Source organism: Trachinotus anak, unplaced genomic scaffold (assembly GCF_046630095.1).
Source record: "Trachinotus anak isolate AG129_WGS33_773 ecotype Australia unplaced genomic scaffold, CSIRO_AGI_Tana_v1 ptg000018l, whole genome shotgun sequence".
NCBI lineage: Eukaryota > Metazoa > Chordata > Actinopteri > Carangiformes > Carangidae > Trachinotus > Trachinotus anak.
In genome coordinates this window covers 11,842,997-11,861,912 of record NW_027273869.1, presented here as the reverse complement: position 1 = coordinate 11,861,912, position 18,916 = coordinate 11,842,997, and the positions used below count along the sequence as shown (strand labels likewise).

Here is an 18,916-nt window from a genome sequence, read left to right as displayed (position 1 = left end):
GTGTTTTTATGTAGCCAGTGATGTGTAAAAAGCACCCGGTGCATTAGTCTAATCTTGGCAACAAGAAGCCATTAATCACCCGCCTCTGTTTAATCGATGGCTTTCTCATTATCCGTGGGACATTTAGTGACCTTGTCTTCTTGCCTGAGTAAACTAGATAGGATATTAAAAAATGTTGGAGCTTTAATTTAGCTGCAATTGAGAGTCTGTGGTTATTTGCTGTTGGCTCTTTATCGTCCGTTCTCTGTTTTATATCTGTTTGTTTCTCTTATCAGTCTAACTCAATCTGTCCGTCTTTCCTTTATAAAGGAAATTGAAAAGCATCTTCTGTGGATGTGAAACTAAATATATCTTAGTTGACTTTGAATTACAAATTGGACATTTTCTTCCCCAAAGTTTTTAGGTTGTTAGAACTTAACAGCTGAGCAAAATTTGTAAATGAGAAGTGAAAGGCTGGTATTTTGGGAAACTGGGGAGTTTCTGTTAACAAGCCTATTTCCTTGACATTTTCATAACCTCTATCACCGTGTTGAGAAAGGGTAATTATCTTACTGAAGGTAATAGAAAATGAGTCCATCATCACAGCAGGAAATTAACTTTTCAGTCCACTGGTACAGCAGGGGATCCCTTAAACTACACTCATGGAGCAGTTAAAATTAATAGCATATAGTGAACAAATGCACCAGATACTAGAAGCTAGAGAAGTGCATTTAGTTCAGTCAAAGGCACTTAGATTAGATTTGCATGTCCCCAACACCTTATTTTGAAAACTGAATGGATTTTTATTTCCTTGAGACCTGGTCAGTTCAGTTTAAACAAACATTAAATATCAAAGATGTCATTCTAGCCAATCTCTTTCCAGGGTCTTTGGTGATTTTGAACTGACCAAATACATTTTTCTGAAACTTCCAGACAGTTATACCATCATAACTGTCATGGAGTAATATAGTGAAGTAATTGTAATTTGAATGGAGTAACAAAAGACATGAGAATAAGAAATAAGAATGATCTTACACAAGTCATTAAAAGAGTTATAGGTCATTGTTTACATTTTGTATTATTGCATTAATCTACAATGTATTTTCATTATTGTGAAAATTAGACTTTTTAGTTTTAGTTTTGTTCATTTATTTAATTGTGGATTCATCATTTTGGAAGGGGCTGTAATTGGTGTAGAAACAAAAACATGTTGATATGAGGATTCTGCTCCTTATGAACAATATGAGTGATTTACAAACCCATAGATTTCCATAAACCATCTTTAAACGCTGTACAGTCATGAAAGCATGCACAGATGTCAATCAGGAGAGGCAGTGCGCAGTAGCTGGTTTCCTTGTGGCCTTACTCTGTCATATTGCAGATTAGAGAGGGGGGTCTGGGTAGGGGATGAAGCCAGGGCTTGACCCCCACATCTGTACTGCCTATTGTACTCTGTGTGTGCGTGTTTGTGTGTGTGTGTGTGTGTGTGTGTGTGTGTGTGTGTGTGTGTGTGGTGCCTGGTGGTGCTGCCTGTCTGACTCTGTATCTCTCTTGCATGGTGATGTTTGTCTGTTTTGAAGAAATACAAGGACGTTGAGGGCGTGGTGAAGATGGAGGAGGTGGATGGAGAGGAGCTGGTGAAAAAGTTTGCAGAGGAGATGGAGGAGATGCTTGGGAGGAAGATGAAGTCTGTGAAGGTAATAATACATTCTATACCCCTCCTACATGGGCCATTATATGGGCAGACTCTGTCCCTAACCAGTTGTATTTTATCACAGAGGTTAGCAGAAGCAGCAGAGGATGCTGATTATTACCACGAGTACAATGAAACAATGGAGGTGAGTAACACTATGCTTGTAAGTATAATGTTCACTTCTGTGCACCGTTTGTAACTTTTGAGCTTATTTAAATTAATTGTATTATATTATTTCTATCTAGTTCGACTACTATAACTCCCTGCTGGTCAACTCGGTGGATGAGGACGGGAACCCGGTGCAGCTGGGAGGAGAATTCCCTCTGGAGGAAAACGAACACTTCAATAAATTACCAGTGAACACACAACTGAGTAACATACAAGTCCCCACTAATGTCTACAACAGAGGTAAGACACACACACGGCCTGCATTTTTTTGCACATACTGTGTAATTCATCCGATTGCCATCTGAATATCTACTATATTTTAATCTTACTCTGACTTTTTGTAGATCCAGACATTCTCAACGGAGCGTACATGTCTGAGGCTCTGAATGACGTGTTCATAGATAACTTCCAGAAAGATCCAACTCTCACGTGGCAGTACTTTGGCAGTTCTACAGGCTTCTTCAGGCTGTACCCAGGTACATACATATCTGAGTGTCCTTTAGGACATGTCATGCACACTTCCCAAAAGTTCAGACGTTTGCAGACGCTGTGCAGAAACACCCAGCTACACAAGTCGAACAGTGCACTTACACAGCAACTGACGATGCAGGAAACTGTCGGTCAAACGTAATGACTCAGTCTCAGCTACAATATGGCTGCTGATGAGTTCTCTTCTGTGTGTGTGTGTGTGTGTGTGTGTGTGAGAGAGGTGTAATTAGCAGAGGATTTGTGACACAGCTTGTTTTACTCATCCGCTACCTCATCCATCACGCCCTCATTTGACAGTCTGTCACCATCCATCCTTGCATCCATTCGTCCGTCCAGTCATCCGTCCAACCAGCTAGCTGAGCAGTGGGTTGTCATCTAACCGTCAGCTTTTGATCAGTCTTTCTCTCTTGCTCTCCAGGGATCCAGTGGATTCCAGATGAAAATGGTGTGGTCACCTTTGACTGCAGAAACAGAAATTGGTAAGTCCATATTCATGTCATGCCTTAGGCCTGCTTCCTTATTGATGCTTTACTGTTTGAACAAGATAGTGTACAAGATAGTCCTTCCCATTTGACGAGCATTGACTGTCTTTGGCTAATCATCACCTGCAGTTTCTGCACTAAATGAGTCAAATTAGCACTTTTTTTGCCCCCAGATTCAACTTTGAACAGGAATTGTAAGGTGATGTGGTTTGAAGCAAAGCATTCGATCAGTCACCCTTGACCAATCGTGACATTAGGCCTTTCCTCACAGCAGACATTTTGACTTGTAATGGAAGGTCTGGTCTATTCAAGTGTCCCAGTGAATCATGAAAGTGTGGCAGTAGTCAGCGGCCACAACACCAGGACCCTGAAGCAGCTTGTCTGTCGTGCAAAATAAGAGCTGGATTACTGTTCAGTCATAGTAAATCAAGTTCCAGGAACTCTCTCAGGTTCTCAGACAGAACATACTGCGCAGAGCTGCAAAGTTTGCAGGTCACAGAGGCTGTTGAGGAAATCTCATTGATCTTAATGAGCTTGGAAAATCTAGGGATGATAATAAAGAGATGAAGAGAAGCAAGGACAAAAGAATAGAGGAACAAATAAAAGGATAAGTCCTGAACTCTTTCTGCTCTGTCTGATGACTGGTAAATAACCTACAGCCTCTGTTAATGGCAAAGTGTAAATCAAGTTCAATTATGTTAAAAATGGTCTGTACTGTTCCCTACATCTTCTCTCTCTCTCTCTCTCTCTCTCTCTAGGTATATCCAAGCAGCCACATCTCCTAAAGATGTGGTCATAGTGGTGGATGTCAGTGGCAGCATGAAGGGGCTCAGACTGACCATAGCTAAACACACCATCAATACAATCCTTGACACACTCGGAGAAAATGACTTTGTTAACATCATAGCTGTAAGTACACACACACACACACACACACACAAGCTCAAGGCTCACAAGAGCGTGTTTAAGTCCTGATGAGTGTGAAATAAAGATTAACACCCAAATGTATGGTGATGCTAACATGCAGGTAGAGTAAAGAGACTGTGGTAAACACGTGAAGAAAGGACACACATGTGCGAATAGGCACAAATACACACAGTCAGCATTCAATTCACACCAAGCCCTTATTTTCAGGAGTAACATCAAAGCCTGACAATTCATTTTGTTTTTTCGGTTTTTCAGGATTTTGGCCATGTTTAGCTCTACAACTGCAAATCGGTGTAATAAGCATGGTTTATCCTGGTATTACTGTGTGTGTAATCATACGCCTCCTGCAAATCCGCTGCCCTTAAGCTGTTTTTACACAGAATTTAAAGCTACACTCCTTATGATGGAGTGACCATGCAGCAAAATGAAAATCAGCGCGTGAGTTTTATTTTAAAACGAGACGTCCTCGGCCAGACAAAGCGTTTAAATCCCACTTTCTTGTAAGGAATAAAATATTGTAATTTGGCTATTAACCTGAACTTTTAATTAAATATCAATGGATTACCTGGTTAAATAAATGAAATATAAAAACAAAATAGCAAAAAACGCACATATGCGCATACAATTGGCAATTGCCAGCAATATAAGTAAAGTAATAAGTGGCAAATTTAACAATAAAAACACCTACAGCGAACTTCATATTAATACAACAGCATGCACATATTACTTAGGCTCTGTGTTACAGAACCAGATGTTCCAGACTATAATTAAGGGATGTAGGTAGTAACACTAACCTCTTCATCGTCACCTGTTATAAAAGTTAATCATGTTGACTGATCATTGATTGTTTTGTGTTTTACTGTATATTTGGTTTCTCTCTCCAGTACAGTGACTATGTTCGCTATGTGGAGCCCTGCTTCAAGGGCACCCTGGTACAAGCCGATCTGGATAACAGAGAGGTAATGCACGTCCACACACACACACGCACACACTCACACACACACGGGCTCACAGCTAATTAATTCACTTAACCTCTGTTAACCCATTAATCGTCAGCTGTTATCTCGCTAATCCTCTGAAGACAAAGATTATGCTGTCATCAGATCACAGGTGAAACATCACAGCGAACGTGTGCAATCCGGTTAGAAACTATTTGTGACAGGAATCCGTGCTGGAGCTCTGAGAGCCACTTCCTGTTTGTTGTGTTTGTGTGCTCTTTATCTTCTTTTTCTCTTCTCATCATCTCTTTTCTTCTCTTCCTTTTTCGCATTTTTACATACAACTGCATTACTGTTTCATTGCTGCTTTTATTTCTTTTATCCCCTCCTCATCTGTGTCCCAACACCTGCTCAGTCTGCTCAGCCCTGTCTGTGTGTGTGCATGAGTGTGTGCGTGCGTTATGTGGTGGATGTATGCCCTACTTTCACTCCCCTTCACATCATGGCAGATCAGGTAAGGTTGCTGGCTGCTGACAATTTTAAGTAGGTCACATGACCTGTCAGCAAAGGATTTGATTGGTTGAATGCCTAGAGAGGCAGACTGTAACAGAATGGGCTTACAGATGTTGGCTGACATACTTACGTGTAAACTCAAGTAACACACACATACGCACGCATTTACAGGAAGGCAGTCTTAAGTTTTGTGGCTGTTATATAAGAAAACCTACATCCCCTAACAACTATTTACCTTGTTTACTCCCACTGTAAGTCAGAAGGAGTTTCCCCAAACGCTAAAAGAGATTTATTATTAGTTTTGTTAATACTGGGCAGGTTACTGAGATAAAGGGTGCGTAAAACTGTTTTTAGAAATTTACAGTACACAGCAATAATCACAGCGATAGTTTACAGCTAGCTTGTATTTGTATCAAATTCTGTTCAAAATTGCCAGGTCTAGCTCTGGTTTAGTGGTGGAACCCACAACGGTGTAGCCATTTATATGTGTCTGTGTGTCAGTATGTGCGCATGTTGATTAATCCTGATTACATCCTGGTGTTGTAGTGACTTTGCTGTAATTGGTCAGTGTACCAGAGAGCCAGAGATAATCCTTCTTCTACACTCTTCTCTCACTCCCTCATGATCTCTGCCTCCCTGTTTTTCTGCGTTTGCCAAAAGTGTACCATCAAGCACTTAGTGACGATGTCCATTTTCTTTTAAATTTTTTTGTATGTCTCTCCTCCAGCACTTCAAGCTTTTGGTCGAAGGTCTTCATGTCAAAGGAGAGGGCAAGGTGAAAAAAGCAATGAAGGAATCGTTCAAGATCCTCAACGAGGTTTGTCCCTGTTTGCCACAACACACAGAAAGTACAAGGTTTTAACAGTAAGCAGGATGACTGGCCCTGAAATGGTAAAATGAATTCCACAGTTCACAGGTCTGAGTCAGCATGTTTCTTTAGTACAACTTTTATAAGACTGAATAAGTGTGTGTGTGTGTGTGTGTGTGTGTGTGTGTGTGTGTGTGTGTGTGTGTGTGCGTGCTAAGGCTACAGCACGGGGCCAGGGCAGCCTGTGTAACCAGGCCATCATGCTAATAACAGACGGGGCCATGGAGGACTTCCAGAATGTTTTTGAAGAGTTCAACTGGCCAGAACGACGGGTATGACACACACACATACTCACACTCACACTCACACACGAGCATGAATAAAAACAAGCACTTGTGAAATGTGATGAGAGCATCCACATACATTATGCTAAGCTGTTTGGAGAATCAAACGGGTAGGATTTATCATATCTTACTATACTCTACTTTATTGTCTTTCCAGGTTCGAGTGTTCACTTATCTAATTGGACGAGAAATGACATTTGTTGACAATGTCAAATGGATTGCCTGCAACAACAAGGGTAGAAACTAAGTGATTTTTCTTTTGGTTGCTTTGTTTGTGAAGAATCACATGCTTATTCTACTACAGACGAAACCTGTATAATCCAGATAGGAGTGTTGAGTCATTTCAGCAACAGGAAACAGAGAAATAAATGTGAAAACTTCTGCAAGTCACTCACTTGCTACAAATAAAGCAGCAATATAAGTCTGCTGGCCCTCTGTGGTGGTCCCAGGTGGTGCTGTATGGAAGAGGGTATAAGGTGCTGCCCTCTTGTGATTTATGTGGGGCCATGCAGCAGTTCTGGCCTGCAAATAATCACTTTATCCTGCGCTGGGCACATCAAAAACCCCTGACTAAATACCTGATTATCAGCACAGATACACTGTAAACACATTCCTCGCCAAAAAATATCATATCTGTGTGTGTGTCTGCGTGTGTGTGTCTGTGCGTGTGTGTGTGTAATGGGTAACAGGTGCACTCCCTTCTGTTGCATACACTGGGATTTGCTTCTGCCAGCAACAAAATATCAGTCATAAAACTGACAAACACGCACACTCCTGCAAAAACCGTCTAAATGCAGTTTTGGTTTGAGTTATATAAGGAGGACTATTCAATGATAATGACAGCAGCGCTCCTGAAGCAGCATTACAAGGGAAAAAAGGGTTTCACACATTCACATATTCATATCTGGCAGTGGCTCAGTAGCCTGTTGTCACTGAGCAGCTTCACTGCAGGTATCCCATTGACGTCATTGTCTTCCACTTGTAGAAATGCCATAAATCTTAGACTAAGCCAAGCTTTAAAGAATGTCAAAAGCACATTTGCATCGATCGAGATTAAAAAAACAGCTTAGTGCCTTAGGGACCACAGGATTTTCTGATGTCTGATAAATGAATTTATTGTTCTTAAAATAATACCCAAATGCTGGAGCTGGAAAGATAAAAATGTGGTGAACACTTTCTTTGCTAAAATTTATAAGTCCTAGATTTTACATTTGAGTAATTTTGATAGACGGTATGTGTATACATGTATTTGTGTGTCCCACAGGTTACTACACACACATCTCCACGCTGGCTGACGTCCAGGAAAATGTTATGGAGTACCTACATGTTCTCAGTCGGCCTATGGTCATCAACCATGACCATGACATCATATGGACTGAGGCCTATATGGACAGTGTGGTCAGTCTGCTTCTCTCATGATCTATCTATCTATCTATCTATCTATCTATCTATCTATCTATCTATCTATCTAACCAACCCTAACCCTAAACTTAAGACAGAGAAAGTATTTTCCATTAAGTATTTCATTAAGTATTCAGTGTTACTTTATGAAAGGAGGAATTACATGACTTTAGTAAATAGTCCAAGGTAGTTTTGCTCAGGTAACCTCACAAATCTACAAACTATTTTTCCTTTTTTGGTGGATCTACTGTGTTTGTAGTTGCTAGCCCCCCTCTGCTTGCCCTGTCTCCCTCCTTTATTTCACTCTGCCTTCATCTGCACCACACAAGGCATTGCTTTTCACTGCCATTTCATGCTATTTGTTGTCTTTCCTCCCTTCCATCTCCACCTTCAGTTGCCAAACACAGAGAAGGTAATCATATGTAGAGCTTCATAATTTATCTTTGCAGTACATAGTATCTGTTATGACTTGCTTAGCCTTGTGTTTACAGTCAACAGTTAATAGTTTCTAGTGGTTTCAAGTAGTTTATAGTTAATCTAACTTTCTGCTTTTAGCTTCAAATGCTAAAGTTAGCTTAGCTCATGCTCTAGTTAGCTCACCTAGCTTAGTTATTCACCTGAAACCTGAAGGTTTGTGCTACTTTGACATTACTACTTAGCTTTCACTTTTATTTCGAAAAATTGAAACGTGTCTTCCCTACTTTACTTTTCATTTAACTCATTTTAGATGAATATATTCTTCAAAGTTATTTGAACAAACATATCTTAGCTTTCCCTTTCTTTCCTTCGTTAGATGCTAGCTTGATGTAACATTAACACTAGTCGCTTGCATAAATTTACCAAAATGAAACATCACCTTCCAGTCCATTCATCTCCATTTCGCTTCATTTTTCCACCATTAGTAAACATGAATCATATGCTGGCATTATTTTCTCATAAGCTAACTAATTTAGCTTTTTAGCAGAGTAGGGTGCAATGAAAGCCTTTGTGTGAATCTTTGTGTGTGTGTGGATCACAGCTGTTCAACACTCAGGCCCAAAGCCTGCTCCTGATGACCTCTGTAGCCATGCCTGTGTTCAGCAAGAAGAAAGAAACTGTAAGTATTCATTTTATCACCATTAATACTATTACCCTCAACAGACATCACTGGAAATAAGTGTATTTCTACTATGAGTAAGTGAGAAAAGAGTAAGACTCTAAGAGAATCAGAGTGTACAGAATTCTGTTTTGACTAAATTACATAAACCATACTAAATTAATCACATCTTAGTATCAGTTTCCTCTTTATTTTGCTTGTACCTCTGTTTGTCACTTTGTGCACCTGCTGTTTCCCTTAGTTGTCTCATGGGATTCTGCTGGGAGTCGTGGGGACTGATGTGGCCCTCAGAGAACTGATGAGATTAGCTCCGAGATACAAGGTAAACCATCCACAACATGCAGTTCACTGTGTCATGGCACAAACAAACATACTGTAGTGTAAAATACTGTACTGATTCTCCTCCATAACAGTCATAGATGTTGGATCCACAATGTGTGTGATTGTGTCTTATCTCTCTGTCTTTTCAGTTGGGTGTCCATGGTTACGCCTACCTCATCACTAACAATGGCTACATCCTCTCTCATCCTGACCTGCGACCTCTGGTACAAATGTGTATTGTACATTATGGTATAGATAGTATTGGTTACTAAAGACTTATTTTGTATGTCTGTGCATTTATTTGTGTGTGTGTGTGTGTGTGTGTGTGTGTGTGTGACAGTATAAGGAAGGGAAGAAGCTGAAGCCAAAACCCAACTATAACAGTGTTGATCTGTCAGAAGTGGAATGGGAGGACACTGAGGAGAAAGTGAGGAACTCACACTCACACAGACATTTCTGTCAACTCTCTGTTTTCTTTGTACTGTACGTCAGTGTGAGTTGTGTGATATAATGAAACTCTTAATGTGCTGAGTATGTGCTGTCTGTGTCACAGCTCAGGACAGCCATGGTCAAAGGAGAAACTGGAAAGTTATCTTTAGACGTGAGAACTTCAGTGGATAAAGGAGTGAGTACTTTTGGGTTTGTGAGTGTGTCTGTTTGTGTCAGTACAGCAAGAGGAACTATCTTAAGTGTTAAGATCAGAGATTTGATTTTCTTCTCCTTCCTCTGGGGTTTTATTTCTTTTTTGTATCATCCAAATTTTGTTTTCTTATTTTGGTTTTTTTAAATTAAAATGTTTTTTTTACGTTTTCCATAGAAGGTGTCTATCGTTCTCTCTGCTTTCACGATCAATTATATTATTGTATATTATATGATATATTACAGAATCTGTGTCTCTCTTTGTCTCCCACAGAGGAGAGTGATGTTCTTGAAGAATGATTACTTCTACACCATCCTCAACGAGACACCATTTAGGTTTGTCTGACCACTTGAAACTTCACAGGATTACTATGTCAGGTTTTAAGATGTTATATTCACCATATCCAACAACCACCAATATTTGTATAAAATAATTAATAGCGAAAACATTGCAACCCGCCTAATACACTGTTGCTCGGAGTAACAACAAATGCTTATTGTTGGAAATATGTATGAGCCCAAGGGTGGTTATTATGAGTATGATTCATTCTGCCAATAACAGTAAGGTTTTTGACAGGATAATGTTTATTGCCATTTTAAAACTTTAGAATAATGCTCTCTTTTCTGTGTTTGGTAGTCTGGGTATAGTTTTAACTAGAGGATATGGGCAGTATATCTTCCAAGGAAATGTGTCTGTTGAGGAAGGTAAGTCTTTCTCCTCTCTCTCAGTTTATCTGTATTTGTGTCTGCCCTTCTTACTCGTCCGTGCTCATGTCTTTTGTTTGTGTTTTTTCCACAGGACTTCACGACTTACTGGCTCCAGATCTGACCATAGCCAATGAGTGGTGAGTAGAGCTCGTGAAACATAGGTATCACGGGTTTAACACTATTGGTAGTAATTCTTCCATGTTTATGGTACATTTTTGTTCACGTGCTTATGTTTCTGTGTGTGTGTGTGTGTGTGTGTGTGTTTGTAGGACATACTGTGAGACAGACATTGACCCAGCCCATCGCAAGCTGACCCAGCTGCAAGCTGTAGTGGGATACCTCACTGGCAAAGAGCCAGATCTAGAGTGTAAGTGCACACTTCAAGTTCAGCATGTCATCTTTTGATTTAGGAAAAAGAAAATACACTTAAACACTGCTATTCATCATCAAATGGATACTGTGTGTTTACATGCGCACCAGGAATCAGAGAATAAAATAACACGCTCACACAGCATGCAGTAATGTTAAACACACCAACCTTGTTGCTGATCTTTCGAGAGATGAGCTTATTTTTGAAGCTCAGTAAAATGAAGAGTGGTGGCCAAACTCAGCCAAAATATTAACCAGAATATTTTTGAGGAGTAAGGTATGTTCAAATTAAAATAAGATATTTTTATTTACATAAACTGCAGATTCAGGTACAAACGGCATTCGGATTCACATTCAGTCTTGTTATGTTTTATTGCATTTAATGATTAACATTTATTGTCTTCTCTTTTCCTGTTCCTCTGTCATTTATTCACATTATTATTGGATTTATGGTTTCTCCCCTCTGGTTTCTTTCTGCAGGTGATGAACAGTTGATGCAACAAGCTCTGTTTGATGCTGTGGTCACGGCCCCTATGGAAGCTTACTGGACCACCATTATGCTCAACACATCTGGGTATATTGATATTAACACACGTTCACCTACTTAAATGTTATTTTAAGACGTAGATGTTTATATAATTGCTAATTTTATTTTTACTAATATTTACCTGTTCTCCTGTATCTGCTCCACCTCTGCTCTTTCTCTCTCTCTATCTCTCTGTCTCTCTCTCTCTCTCTCTCTCTCTCTCTCAGTGTGGACGAAGGGATAGAAACAGCGTTCTTGGGGACCCGTTCGGGCCTGATGAGATTCCAGTGGTACACTGGTATGGAGAAAAGAGTTGGCAAGTGAGTTAGAGAAACACAACACATTTTTGTTCAGCATTTGTTCATCTCAACAAATTAGACACACTATTATATACACCATTAAACTGTGAGTGAGACAGCGATAAAGATTTGAATTACAGTAAAGTGTGAGTTTGCCCCCTGGTGGTCATGGAGAAGAAAGCTGGTAATGAGACTCCAAGTCAGACTAGTTATTTATTACATAGAAAAATAGATCATGTTAATGAGTGGTATATATGGATTGTGTCTTAATGCACACATCCAGCTGTTGAGATGTTATAACTGCCAACACTTTAACAATGCTTCCTTTATTTTAGACAGAAAACATTTCTTTGTTTTCATCCTGTTTGGTAGATTGTGTACTTTATGCTGGATGTAATGTATAAATAACCTTTAATAACCAAACAGTACATTGGTCAGTTAAAAGTTGTTGTATTTCAGCTTCTTTGTGATGTAAAAGCATTAGTGGAGGTAAAGGAACAAATTATTTAGTGTTGTCTTTTGAATTTAACATTCTGATTTCTTCACTGTTCATGTCTTATTATACTCCTCTCACTTACATTATCATCTCACTGCTTTTCTGCTGTTTTGTTTCTGTCACATCCTTTCCTCATTTTTTTTGACATAGTATATTTTACTCACACTGTTTTCTTTACTCAATTACAACCTTCTCTTCATGCTATCCTCCTTTTCTTCCTTCTTCTTAGCTTTTCTTATCATTTCAGGCAGTAGATAGTAGTTTTATCTTTAAGCTTAAACTATTTTTGTCTCTCCCCAGGTCTTTCCTGACCTCCACAGACAGGGAGAATATGTTCACATTGGACCATTTCCCAGAGTGGTACCGTAGAGCAGCTGAGTACCCAGTTGGACAGTTTCTATACTACATGCCCAGACAGGACACTAGAGGTATACACCAGAGGAGATTACTTCACTGAGCAAACATCACACACAGACACACAAAACAATTTTTGTGCTTTTTTTTTCCAATTTGCAGCAGTTTGAACCAACAGTCTCTCAGTGACAGGCTCATTTCTCTGCAGCCAGCAGGCTACAACTGCTCCTCTCTGTTTTACTTCATTGTGTATTTATGTAGTTTGTATCAACATGTTTTTTTTTACACAGGATTGGAGAGTCTGAAGTATGTTTTTTTTTTAAATGAAGTAAAATGCCCAGAAAGTGTTACTTGATGAGGGATTTTCTATTTTGGTTCATATTCTGTGAATCTTGCGGAAGAATAAAATCAGCAGCTCCAGACTGACGACTTTAACAGCAACTGTCATCATGTGAATCATCACGTCATACTAACACTTAACGCCATTTTTAAATCTAGTTGAGAAAGGAAGTCACCAAGATAGATGTGATTTTGAGCTGTTTTTTTTTTCTTCATCTCTACTACACTGAGGTGTATTTTAAAAAACATGTTTGCTGCAAAGTGCTTTAGGCAGCAAGAAGAGACAAGAAGAATTGACTTTAATTTTCACAACACAATGCAGACTTGTATCTAAATATGTTGAGGTAGAGTATATTCATTGGGTAAAAGGCTGATAATACTGTTGTTCCTCATGAGGACAGGGTGTGTGTTAATATCCACGTCCCCACCTACATAAAGGTTCAAATTAAATGTAGTTTGTTATGTTTCACATGTACAGATGAATTTTAGGCCAGTTATTATTTCATCTAAACCTCAAACACAGTAGCTAATATACTGTATTTACTGAATATATGGATGCTTTTAAATCTCGACAGTACATGCAGGATGGGACGGATCCTATTTCAAGATGGTGATAAATGTTTCATGATGTGTTTACATGGATACAATTAGACATATTATCATACCACCATCATTTTAATGGTTGACATTTAAACACAAACTAGTCCTCTGTGATTATTAGGGTGATGGTAAATACAGTGTGTTATGTTCAGATGTGTTCAGGGACTATGAGGCTGACTATAGCACCACCTTGAGTGCAGAAGAGGTGGAGTACCAAACGGAAGAGGGAGGGAGAAAACGGAGGAAGGCAAAGGAGGAGGTGGAGGAGGAGGGTAGAGGAAAACTGTTACTGATACTTGGCATGCCTCCTCTTTTCATTTATCCTCATTTGTGGTCTTTCAAAGCATGAGGAGTGCCGTGGTCACTGTCTTCCATTTCTTCACCTTCTCTTTTACAGTCTGTTTTCTTTGTCTTTCTCTCTACTCTGTTTCTCTTCCTTTTCTTCTCAGTCTCAATCCTCCTCCTTCCCTCTCTCTCTCTGTCTCTGACTGCACGAGCATGCAATTAGAGTATGGGAACCTCCTCTCCTCTCTTAGGGAGTCAATAAGGTTTTGGCTTATTTGCATTATGTTGATTTCATTAATTATTCTTGGAAAGTCAGAATCTGTTTTCATAGAAAACAGAAAAATGCTGTTACAGAACTTCCTGATTACAAAGCTCCGTGACTGTTGCAGGCAGAGACGTGTTTTTCTTGGAGCAGCGAATAACAGAAATAAATATACAAGGCTCGCGGAAACGCATAATACATACACTGTTATGAGTGTATTAGTCGATTAGCTCTCATAATCTGTGTTACATAACACTTAAAATGCTAATGTGGCCGGAATCTGTGGCTTGGTGACAGTTGGCATCTGCTGGCATGAAGGCTGTGCATAGACAGGGAAGGTTTGACTTTATTAGATATTACCTAATTTGTCCAAGTCTGTCACTCACATATTATCAGACACATTTTGACATTTCTGTACTAACACTTCAGCCATCACTATCACAGTGAGTATTCAGTATGTGAGAAAATAAATATTTCTGGGAACCCTTTTTATTTCTTCTGTAGCTGTACGTGCATGCGTGTGTCTATATTTGGAAGGAATATTTGTCTGTTTGTGATGTGCATGCATGTGCCCATGTTTCTACATGCACGTGTTGATGAAGTACTGTATATTCTTGTGAATTCTTACTAACTGTGTGTGTTGCTCTCCCAGCAGGGAGGATATTGATCTCTACCACTGCTGTCACCTTGACGGTGGGCACGAAAACTGCCATCGCTGGAGGTAGGATGACAATTTTTTGGTTTAGATACACACTCTCACTCTCTGTCTATTACATACATGCTTCAGTCCACTGTTCCCCCTCTTCTTCTCTGACATTTGAACTTGCTGACTGGAGGGTGGTTGCTGGTTGGTTTTGGTGTGCTGGGTTGTCAGTAACACTTGCTGATTTTTTAGCAGGTTACAAAAAGGCTTACTCTGCTGCTGCGGTCGCTGGTAGTTGCTCTGGATGGTGATAGCGAGGTCTTTTGAAGATTTTGAGAGCTGTGTGAAATTTGTCTCAAAATGTGAAGATCCATAGTAAATCAATTGGTGAGGTTCTACAACATGATCAACGGTTAATACAGACACTGTGATTAGAGCCTGACCTCACCAATGCCGACTTACTGAGGATGATGCTGAATGATAAAAAACCTGATCACAGTCAGAATGTGATATTCATTTTTAAGCATGCACAAATGCATAAGTGAAGATATTTACAATTACGAATGGTAAACTTTGTCATCAAATGTGTTAGTAACATATTAGGAAAAATAAGATAATATGAAATTAAAAAAACGGTAAAGACACATAAAACAAAACTATATTAAATACACATGAAGAAGCTCGTCATGGAACTGAACTTGAACATTTAAGCCAGCATAGATGAGACGTCTATAAAGTACACAGATAAAGTGGAAATTTGCACAATTGCATGACAACTGGGCAATTTCATGTTACATGATCAAAAGCTCCAGATCAACGACTAAATGGACCTTGTGGTATGTTTTCTCAATTGCTGTTTCCAAGGTCAAAAACTAATCTCAAAGCATTAACTACTGCAGCTCTCTGCTCAGCCGTTTGTTTTTACATATTTGGAAACATACAGTACATGCCAGCAATAATATATCTGTGATAACCTGATACCAGCCAATAATATCAGCCTGCTGATGTATCAGTCAATTGTGATCACGTAGCTGAGACGCCAGGAGAGTTCTTCACCTTTGCTATGTCAGTAGCTCCTAATCTCTAATTTCATACAGGCTTTTGATGATTTTGATGTGGTGTCCTTTCTTAAAGTCTCTTAAGAGCTGTGATTGAGTGAGTGAGTCTGTGCTCGAGTGTGTATTTTACACAGCAACATTTTGTCTCATAGTTCATAGTCTCCGGCTTTGTTTCACTGCCTCCTGATGTGTGGGTTATTGTGTATGTGTTTGTTCTGGTAAGCCCATCTGTGACTGACACACTCATCAGTCACACTAATCTGAGTGCGACAAGACTCCCTGGAGCTGCATCCTGAGAGCATGTCTTTGTGTGTGTGTGTGTGTGTGTGTGTGTGTGTGTATCTGTATGCATTTGGTGTCTTATTACCCTGAAAGACAAACAAAAAAAACAAAACAATTCATACACACCTGCACTCAAACACAGACGCTAATCTGTATTTCACAGCTTTTGTAGGAATTGTCTCAGGTGTGAAAATTCATTTCAGTTCAATTCAGTTTTATTTATAAGCTGCCAAATCATAACATGCAAAGTCTTACAATATTATAGAGAGAAACCCAACAGTTCCCACCATGAGCAAGCACTTGGCTACAGTGGAGATGAAAAACTCCCTTTTAACAGGAAGAAACGTCCAAAAGAACCAGACTCAGAGTGGGCGGCCGTCTGCCTGACTGGTTGGGCTGAGAGGAGAGAAATGGAGGAGAGAGGAGGAGGAGGAGGAGGGTAGCGATAGCTCTAGGTGTAATAGTGTTATTAACAGTAACAGCAGCAATGATAACAGCCCCAATTAATAATAACAATAACAATATTATTAATATTATTATTATTATTGTTAAATAGAAGTGGCAGCTGAGAGTCAGAGATACCTGCAGAATAAGGACAGAGAGAGAGAGACAGAGGAAAAACACAAACTACAGGAGAGAGACAAAGTTAAAGACATGCAGTAGTGTGACATAAATGCATGAGAGGAGCCTGATATCTGAAGGCTCCGCCTCCCATTCGACTCTTAGAAACTCAAGGAACTTCAAGTAAGCCTGCATTTTGAGAGCAAAGTGTTTAATTGGTATAATAGGGTAGTATGAGCTCTTTAATATATATGATATGATGGAGCTTGGGTGTTATTATGTATTGCCCAGAGTTTTTATTATATGATGTTATTAAATGTTTCTATGCCATATGTGAGAACAAGGGTGTGATAAAACATGTTATAAAATCATGATATGATTGGAAGGGGAAAACAGGGAGAGCAGGGAGAAGTGAGAAAGAGTTCAAAATAGATGCGTCTCTCTCTCTTAATCTCACTGCCTCTCCTTCTTACTGTTTCTCTTTTTTTCTTGCTTTCACTTCATTCCTTCTCTCGCTGCTCGTTTGGAAACATTAACGTCACAGTATGTTGGATCCAGAGCGTTGCTTTGGCCTTCTGTATCTACTGTCAGCTGTCAATAGTCCTAGAAACTATTGGGCAAATCTGAAATAATCATTACATCTAGAAACAACATTTACTTGACGGAAGGAGAACACAGTGAAGAAAAACATGTTCAAGAAGATGCAAAGGTGAAAGATTTGTGATCATAATATGGATGTAAAGGGTTAGGGTGAGTTGGTTTTTTGTTGTTTTGGCTTTTCTGGTAAAAGCAAGTGACTGTTGTGTGTGTTGATGGTAGACTATTACCAGTTAGAGGTCAAAGGTCAGACCAAATGCCTTTATTGACCTCTGCATCACTGGATGTCAAGTGGTACAGCTTTTCTACCAGCTGCTTCACCGCAACAAAAACACAGAGAGAAAGGTTGTATCAATGTTTTATAGACTTGCTCTTTCTGACTTTCTTTGACACACACACACACACACACACACACGCACACAAACATACACCCCCAAAGCTGTACTGTACCCATCTATGGCATCACTTCTTTGCTTATATGTTTATTATTCAGTGTCTTGCTCAGATACTGAACAATAACTTCAGCGACACAAACATTTGCAGACAGTCACCTGAACTTGGGCGATTCATTGACAGACTTTCTGAAAAATGTATGTTAAATTTGTTGTATAATGCTGTGGAATAAATCATTTACATTCACTTTATGATGACACAGTGTATAAAAAAGTGGCTAGTTTAAGCAGCTGAGATGTCTTTCATAGGTGAGCTGAAATATGGTTCCCTGATGAAGGCAAATATTCGATACTTCCATGGTTTTAGGTGGCTATAAAGGTTGTGATTCCACTTCCGACCACTGGGTGTCAGTGTTTGTCTGAACAGAAACTGGTCAGTTTTCCACTTGTGTCTCAGTGTGTGTTGTGTTTTGCTTTTATGCTGATTTGGTGGCAGATTTAATTTCTCCTCCTGTGATGAAGGCTGGGGATTTGGTATTTCAGAGGCTGATCTAAAATCAGTCAACAGTGACTACAAAAACACTGTGTTTATGCTGATCTTAGGCTCAGCAATGGATTAGTATATCTCTGTGGCAGAAGTGACAGGCTGTATGTAAATAAACCTAATACGCTCCTACTGACAGAAAAGCAGACTGGGAGAACGAGAAGAAGAAAGAGCGGTAAGTAGGTAAATAAAAAAGACAGAGAGAGAGTCAGGGGAAGAATAAAGGATAGAGAGAGGATATGTGACAAGGAGGAGGAGGAGTGGAAACAGGGACTAAGGATAAAAAAAGAGGGAGAATAAGAAGTAAGATAGGGGAGGTGAAAAGTGAAAGAGACACACAATAGACCAGACAGAGCAAAGGATAAAGAGGGCAGAGATGAGAGAAAAGGAGGTGAAAAGTCTAAAAAAAATGATGGGAGAAGAGGCGACAGAAAGATAAATGGAGACAAGATAAGTGAGAGGAGAAGGGAAGGAGAGAGACGATGAGATACAGAGAAAGGTGAGAGGAGATGGAGGGCAAGGGACAGAGAAAATGGGATAAGGTACAGTGTACAGAGGAGCTGTTATCGCGACTGATGTATGCTCTCATTTGATGCTGTGTTTATTCCACCGAAGCTTCTGTCAGTATCGCATAATTTCATATTTTCTGACTTTCTTTTTCACCCCAAAAAATGTATTTCTTTACACTGGAAATCAATCTAATCACTTGAAGCTAAGTATTTTGTGTGAGTGATAATTTTGAAAGGACAGGCAGTTGTTCTTGTTGTTGTCTGTCAAGCTTTGTCAGTGACCTGGATGTTAGT

At 39.5% G+C, this 18,916-nt stretch overlaps 1 protein-coding gene across 5 annotated transcripts in view; it reads left to right on the top strand.

Annotated features, from left to right (window-relative positions):
* The window catches only part of LOC139635106 (voltage-dependent calcium channel subunit alpha-2/delta-4-like), an 85,350-nt gene that overhangs the window by 10,658 nt on the left and 55,776 nt on the right, over positions 1-18,916 (top strand). For 3 of the 5 annotated variants that reach the window (XM_071502096.1, XM_071502092.1, XM_071502093.1), the window contains 25 exons: positions 1,560-1,676; positions 1,758-1,817; positions 1,918-2,080; positions 2,185-2,316; positions 2,748-2,808; positions 3,570-3,720; positions 4,623-4,697; positions 5,917-6,006; positions 6,216-6,329; positions 6,499-6,577; positions 7,606-7,739; positions 8,137-8,154; positions 8,761-8,838; positions 9,080-9,160; positions 9,309-9,383; positions 9,500-9,586; positions 9,713-9,784; positions 10,073-10,134; positions 10,436-10,503; positions 10,598-10,643; positions 10,776-10,873; positions 11,356-11,449; positions 11,629-11,721; positions 12,497-12,624; positions 14,689-14,757. In XM_071502096.1, coding sequence (XP_071358197.1) covers positions 1,560-1,676; positions 1,758-1,817; positions 1,918-2,080; positions 2,185-2,316; positions 2,748-2,808; positions 3,570-3,720; positions 4,623-4,697; positions 5,917-6,006; positions 6,216-6,329; positions 6,499-6,577; positions 7,606-7,739; positions 8,137-8,154; positions 8,761-8,838; positions 9,080-9,160; positions 9,309-9,383; positions 9,500-9,586; positions 9,713-9,784; positions 10,073-10,134; positions 10,436-10,503; positions 10,598-10,643; positions 10,776-10,873; positions 11,356-11,449; positions 11,629-11,721; positions 12,497-12,624; positions 14,689-14,757 — 2,245 coding nt within the window. The remainder of the gene's footprint in view (positions 1-1,559; positions 1,677-1,757; positions 1,818-1,917; positions 2,081-2,184; positions 2,317-2,747; positions 2,809-3,569; positions 3,721-4,622; positions 4,698-5,916; positions 6,007-6,215; positions 6,330-6,498; positions 6,578-7,605; positions 7,740-8,136; positions 8,155-8,760; positions 8,839-9,079; positions 9,161-9,308; positions 9,384-9,499; positions 9,587-9,712; positions 9,785-10,072; positions 10,135-10,435; positions 10,504-10,597; positions 10,644-10,775; positions 10,874-11,355; positions 11,450-11,628; positions 11,722-12,496; positions 12,625-14,688; positions 14,758-18,916) is intronic. The other 2 variants (XM_071502094.1, XM_071502095.1) reach the window with 2 other exon arrangements.